This window comes from Aplysia californica, unplaced genomic scaffold (assembly GCF_000002075.1).
Source record: "Aplysia californica isolate F4 #8 unplaced genomic scaffold, AplCal3.0 scaffold01025, whole genome shotgun sequence".
Taxonomy (NCBI): domain Eukaryota; kingdom Metazoa; phylum Mollusca; class Gastropoda; order Aplysiida; family Aplysiidae; genus Aplysia; species Aplysia californica.
The window spans coordinates 28,093-35,215 of record NW_004798295.1 but is presented as its reverse complement, the minus strand read 5'-3'; the positions used below and the strand labels follow the sequence as shown (position 1 = coordinate 35,215).

Here is a 7,123-nt window from a genome sequence, read left to right as displayed (position 1 = left end):
AGAGAGAGAGAGAGAGAGAGAGAGAGGGAGAGGGAGAGGGAGAGGGTCAAGGGAGCTAACTTTATTAGCTGTGCAAACCACTATATTCTAGAAGAGTTATGGTTTTTGCATTGGTCTTCCTTAGAGATAGGTTGAGATCTTGGAGTCCTAGGTCGAGAATCAAATTACATGTATATTATTCTCTACCCGGCAAGGAACACCTTGTGATGTCTTTCATATAATATTTTCTTTACCCAGAAGCAAAGATCAAGCTTTTTTCAGTACATAAACAAATCTTATGCTGTTTCAGAGTACCTTAAAGGAATAGTTAATCTAAAAGTTATCACATTTTTCAAATCACAGAGAAATCTGCTACTACTGGTCATGGTCAGACATTGACGGCGAGCTATTTATCAGTAGAGTATGGCAAAGTTTTACGAAACAAAACGAATGATCAACCAACATTGATTAGGATCAAGTTAGATGAGTTACAGTTGCCACCCTCCTCATTAAATGTGAACGGTAAAATCAGTTATTAAGAAACATTAATTATAATATCCATATAAACGAATTGCGGAGTAATACTATGAAATAAGAAAAGCACGACGTGTACGACGTAGTAACAAAATAGACAAATAATTAAGATGGCGATTGTTGGCGGAAACGATTAGAAACATGTACAGATTCGAATGTTTTATTATTAATGCTTCTTTGAGGATCATTAATTTTCTTTGACCTTGTTATTTCGAAAACTGTTTGAGATGGCATCATACAGACAAAGTAGTAATGATGACTTGAAGACAGTGTCAACGCTTCTTTTGAGACTTTGCAGTAAGATAACTGGTTGTCGAGAAGGTAGGACACGGAGGCAGACTGTGCAATATACAGCAGACAGCGGGCGGTAGAGTAGAACATGGCTATAGTATAGCGAGACTTTTAGTTCCAGAAGAAAAACTCAGCTGTGGGCAAGTTCTCACTCTAGGAATGCAAAAGGGAATTACCGAAAAATGACACACTACACACTCTCCACTTCTTTTACTGTCTTTTTCAAGTTTTGGCCAAAGCCAGCATATTCGTAGTCTGCTGTAGTAGGATTAATCTATGGCACATCACTATCACTTTTGGAGTGACTCACGTAATGCGTCTCTCCGAGCCATCTCTCTCAGCTGCCTGACCCACCTCACTTATCACTGGACTGGCCAATCACAACGCCGCACTGCTGACTGCCTGTATGGTCATGGAGCCCACCTATAAGAGGACCCCCCCCCCCCCAACCCCCTTCCTTCAGCTAGAGCTCGCTCTATCTCTCCTGCTGTATCCAAGTTTGGGCCTTTTCTTGCCCTCGCTATAGTAGTCATGTTCTACTCTATCTCAATCATTATTTCATTCATAATGCGTGATTCAACTCATTCTCGTCGGCTTCGGCGATGTCAACAATGTTTAATGATTAAATGGATTAGATCTAGCTCTACTCTGAATTCTCTGCTAATTCGGAGAGGGGACAAATTCCATGTGATCCACCTTGTCTCCCCCCCCCCCCACCTTGATTCCATGCCATGATGTTTTATTGTGTTGCAAAATTAGATGAAATTTTCTTATCTTGAAAACACAATTGATTTGTGAAAGTTTTAGTGGCCATGTATATTATATCATCATGTGTGTTCTTCAGCCAGAATTATGGTGGTTTAGCCCCGAAAAGCTGTACATCTGCATGTAGGAGGAGTGAAAGTGAAAGTAAACATTGAATGTAATTAGAGTACGTAGATCTATGACTCTAAGTCCTCTACACTACTACCAGCTCATTGAGTTACCACAGTTACTACTACTTGGTTTTTAAAAACCTTTTCTCCCAGTTTTTTTTGAATGAATGATGAACAGCAGTCTAGTATTATAATAAGTTCATGTGATTGTAAGCAGTCCTATGAGATGCAATCACTGGTATTGGTAACGATGGATAAAAGTAGACTGACACACACATATATATGTCATTATCTGAGAGTCTAGAATAGCATTTGGGAGGTGTGAAATTTTGATCTGATGTCACAGCTTCTGCACATTGCACAGTAACTGGAGCTTTACTTCCAAGGGCACATTGCCGACACCTTCCCTTTCCGTTCCCGGGCCTGGTGCCGGTACTGACACTGCATACGATAGTACCGGGAGTTTCAGTACTGGGTACCTGCCCAGCCCTATGCCCCCCCCCCACCCTTTGATCCCACCATGTATGGGCTGCCCCCCCCCCCCCCCCCAAACTTCCCATCTGAAGATGGAAAATGTTAAAGCAGGAGTTGTTTCTGTTGTTTAAGACCAGAAATTCTCTCCAGAATTGCGCAAACAGCAGCTGCGCTGTCAAAACTGAAGCCTATTTGGAGGGACAGAAACATCACGGCCAACTAAAAAATCAGACATGCGCTCACTGGTCATCTCAATATTTTTATTGCCTGCGAGTTGTGGACATTGACAGCAGAATTAGAGAAAAGGATTCAGACCACAGTGATGAGATGTTACAACAGACTCCTTGACATCTCGTACAAAGACCCCGTTTCAAATGCTGGGTTATGAAACAGAATCACCAATGCAGTGGGGCAGCATGAAGATCTACGGACCACAGTGAAGAGACAAAAATTAAAATGGTATGGGCATGTCACAAGATCCACAGGACTTGCGAAAACAATCCTACAAGGAACCGTACAAGGAAAGAGAAAGAGAGGAAGACAGAAGGAGATGGGAGGACAACATTATAGAGTGGACAGAAAAGACGAAAACAGAGGACAAAGATAATGGCGAGAGCTGGTTTTCAGATGCAGTTGTGCCTCCATGGTTGCCCCAACCACGGGATAGAAGAGGAAGAAGAAGAAGAAGAAGAAGAAGAAGAAGAAGAAGAAGAAGTGATTCTGTCTCGGACAGGTTCGATTGTGTTAATTGAAAATAAAATTTAGATGTGCTTGTTTTTGCTTTACAGTAGATAGCTTGAGCTCAAGTTTTAAAGTTTTTGGTTATCAGCCTGTATTAAGTGTCTCCTCTCTTGTTTTTCAGATGCTGTGTTGCCGCAGTATGAATACGCACTCAAGCTCTTGGCAAGGTATAATGTCTGAGGATTGTGTGATGGTGCTGACAGTTTGTCTGAAATCTTGCAAAGTAGATGAAATGTCTTCTTGAAATAAAAGAGCATTCAGAGCTTTTTATAAAACATTAAAAACTGAACCTTCATGATGTACATAAAAGTATTTATTATTACAGATTTGAGGTAAATTCTTTTATGAAGTGTCTGTCAGACAGTCCCTCCTGTTATATTTTAAAACATCATAGATGATAGTTATTTCTGTGTGATTAAATCTCTTATCTTTATAAATAATGCTTTTGAAAAGCTGAGCGTTCAGTGGGTGTGCGGAGGGCACCACTGGTAGGTCCAACCTCTTATTTCCCTTTTTTTGTTTCTGCTAGTCTTTCTTGCTTTTTCTTCGCAGTAAATGATTGTGATTGTGTTTGTTTGTGTGCTTCACTTATTTGAACCAAAAAATGCTGTGTTTTTAAAAGAAATTTAGGCTTGACCTAACCACATTACGTCTTTACACAAATTGTTGGACTGAGCGACGGTTGTCCTTGTGTGATGGATTAACAGAGATGAGTCTTCATGCTAGACCAATAAACTACTACTAAGTGGATCAAGTGTCATTGTCGGGAACATAATTCATCTCTCCACTACCAGCTCAACTTTCTCTGCAAAGCTTTGAATCTGTTGTGGTGTTTAATTTTCTATGCTCAAAAAGTAAGGTGGTTTACTGTACTTATGTGTAAATGTTTTAACCTCCCCTCCCTCCCCCCCCAGCTCAGTTTAGATCATTTAAAGGGTGGGTTGCTTCAATCCTGCCTGGCAGGGCCAACTTGGGGGCTGAGAGGTATACAACATTCAAGTAGACATATGTCAGGTGTGCTGACAAAATGAGTTACTTTTCCGATTTCAGCCTTATGAAAGTTGATACATCAACTTTCTTGGTGGAGTTTGTACAATTTGTAAGTATGGAATAATAAAAGACACAGTAGACTTGAAGAAAGTGGCGTCAAGCGAAAATCTATAAATCTGATCCCAGTGTCGATTTTCGGCCGATATCTCTATTCTTGGATTGTGAGAAGCAACCCATTTTGTCAGCACGCCTCACACACGGAGATACTCGATTAAAAAAATGTATCCATTCCAGAATTGAATTCACATCTTGTGTGTGCACGGTGAAGAGCCTAACTGATACATCACAGTCATTTGTACCAGTGGTGTGTCTGAGGAACGTCTTAGCACTCCTACCTTTGTTGTGGGCGGTTGGCAGGTGCTCTGGTGTGGTTTGCTCCTTCTTTCCTATCAAATGTCTATCGTCCTTACAAATCTCTCCTTTTTTGTTTTGTTTCTCTCTTGTAACATCTGTAATATTCGACACATATATATATATATATATATATATATGACCTTATTATTGTGTTGTAAGTGCCATAAAACTCTTACTAAAACTAAAAACAACTCTTGTTGCTCCTTTCCAGCAAATCAGCCGGTGAGGATGAAGACGAGTTTCGAACTGTCGAAAGATTAAAGAACCAGTGTGAGTGTCTTTGTTTGTTTGTGTTGTTTTGTAGTGGTCACTGTTTAATGACGGACTGGTGGGTGAAGGACACCACCGATCGGTCCTCTGACCTCTATTTCTTTTCTTACCCTATTTTGCTGTTGTATGTCTTTCTTTGCTCCCCCCCCGGCCTTTCCCTCTTCACTAAATGACCATAAATGTGTCAGTGAGTTTCTTTTTACTCAAACAGTTCTACAATATTGTTAAATGTGAACAGTTCTGTGGCTGATCTTTGGGCAGTTCTGCAGTGCTTGGCTGTCTATTTTTTTCAATATAATATTTTTTCCACATAGGGAGACTTAGAATGGTGGATTGCATTGAGACTTTGAATGAGAGAAAAAGCTATATTGTGTATGATATACCTGTCCAAGTTCTTCTCTTTTCACGTGGCTAGGTCTTTGGTCTCATCTAAAGTGTTGTTGGAGGGTGCCACCTGTAGCTTCTGTTTCTTTCACTCTGATATTTCTATCTGTATTGGATATTGTCAGTATGTTAGTGTTTTAACGCCTGTGTGTGCTTGCATGTGTGTACGTGGGCTTGTGTGAGTACTTGTGCTCTGGTGTGGTTTGCTCCTTCTTTCCTATCAAACACCTATCATTATTATCCTCCTTTTTCGTGTTTGTTACTCTCTTGTAACGCCTCTAATGTCCTGCACTGAAAATGACCTAATTGTTTTGCAAGTGCTGTAAAACATGAACTACAACAAGTATTTATTTCTGTTTTGCTTTTGTGACAGTGGTGCGCCGCGGGCGGGAGAAAGATGGGGCACAGCTGGCTGACCTTCACAGACGACTGCAGTCTCAGGTTGGTCATTGTGTCGTCTGGGCGGAATCTTAATATGTCGCACAACGATATTGTTTAGCTGGAGAATGCTGGTGATGCTTGTTGTTATTGTTGTTTTATTGTCATTATTATCTTTATCAAGATGAATGTGATCGGCATGCAATGAATTAATATATAATTGATGTACTTCTCTTTTCTCAAACAGACAAACGTATTATGTTCTTCCAGTGACTATTCATGAGTGTGTGTGTGTGTGTGTGTGTGTGTGTGTGTGTGTGTGTGTGTGTGTGTGTGTGTGTGTGAGAAAGAGAGAATGAGACAGAATGAGAAAGAGAATGTGTATGTTGACCAGTGCATGTATATGCAGGCATAGCCGTGGTGTACAAATTTTTCTTTGTCGAGATTAAGTTGTTATATCTTATCACAAACCAGTGTCTGTGCAGTAGTGCTTAGGTGCTTGGCTGCAGCACGCAGGAGACCAGAATTCGATTTCCAAGTGGGGAGAATTTTTATCGAATAGTCTTTCTGACTATCAAAATGAAATTTATGAAATGCTATGTATGGATGATCAACCCTTCTTAACAGCTGTGAATGCTGGACAGTCACTAAAGACAGTGAAAATTAAATAGAAGCAGCAGAAGTGGTTTCTTAGGAGACTGCTGAGAATATCTTGGAAGGAAAAGAAATCAAATAAGGTAGTACTTGATGAAGCCCACATAGGACACTCACTGATAAAAACATAAAGGGAAAAACAAGCGCAGTTTTGGGGACACCTGAATGGACACAAAGGTCTTGAACATCTAGCTCTCACTGGCAAAATTGAAGGCAAACGAGTCAGGAGTAGGTCCAGAGCAACCTACTTAGGGATCCTAAACAGATGGGTAACGGGGAAAGACCAGGGTTACTTAGCTTTTTTAAGAGCAACGGGGAATGACCAGGGTTACTTAGCTTTTTTAAGAGCAACGGGGAATGAATGGAGATCTGGCACTTGATCATGATGAGTCTTTCTGCTGAGATATCGTAACCCTCTCCACCCAGGTTGGCCCCGCCAGGCAGGGTCGAATGCCCTTTAGTAATAATAATAAATGACATTTATACAGCACTCAAACCTGGATAAAAGTACACAAGCTCTGACCGCTTCTCCTAAATTATCTAAACTGTGTCGTTGGGGACATATAAACACCTACATTAAAAAAGAGATTGTTAACAAACAATATTTTGGAGACAACGACGTTGACAGATGTCTTCCCCACCCCTTGTCTGATCCAGATGTTGCTGCGAAACCGCTCCGCTGTCCTGACGTTGCTGCAGCATTTGGCCCGCTTCGACAACAGGGCTGCAAAGGTATGGCCTTGACCTTTGTTAGATGGGATGTGGCCTTGACATGATTCTGTTAGTCCGGTGTGGCCTTGTGATTTGTTAGAATGGCTTGGCCTTGACATTGTTTTACGGGATTGCTTTGGTCTTTGTTAGACTCGTGTGACCTTGATCTCTTTTAGACTGGGGTGACCTTTACCTTTGTTGGATGAACACAGTGTTAGACTTTGTTAAACTGCTGACCTTGACCTCGATTAGACTGAACTGGCTTTGACCTTTGTAAGGTTGATGTGGCCTTGACTCTCGTTCGATTGATCTCTGTTAGACTGGCATATTACCCCCCGGGGCAGTGCCACTGACTGTAGTGTCTTTAGGCCATTCCCAAAGGGGGTACATTTCTCGTTCAAGCACAGTAGAATTGTAAATGGGCTGAT

At 41.1% G+C, this 7,123-nt stretch overlaps 1 protein-coding gene across 1 annotated transcript in view; it reads left to right on the top strand.

Annotated features, from left to right (window-relative positions):
* Positions 1–618: 618 nt before the first annotated feature.
* The window catches only part of LOC101863394 (gamma-tubulin complex component 3 homolog), a gene marked incomplete in the record, with an annotated part of 32,929 nt that continues 26,424 nt past the window's right edge, over positions 619–7,123 (top strand). Inside the window, 5 exon segments of the mRNA XM_013089721.2 lie at positions 619–834; positions 3,016–3,061; positions 4,510–4,568; positions 5,326–5,393; positions 6,642–6,716. Of these exon segments, the coding sequence (XP_012945175.1) occupies positions 741–834; positions 3,016–3,061; positions 4,510–4,568; positions 5,326–5,393; positions 6,642–6,716 (342 nt within the window).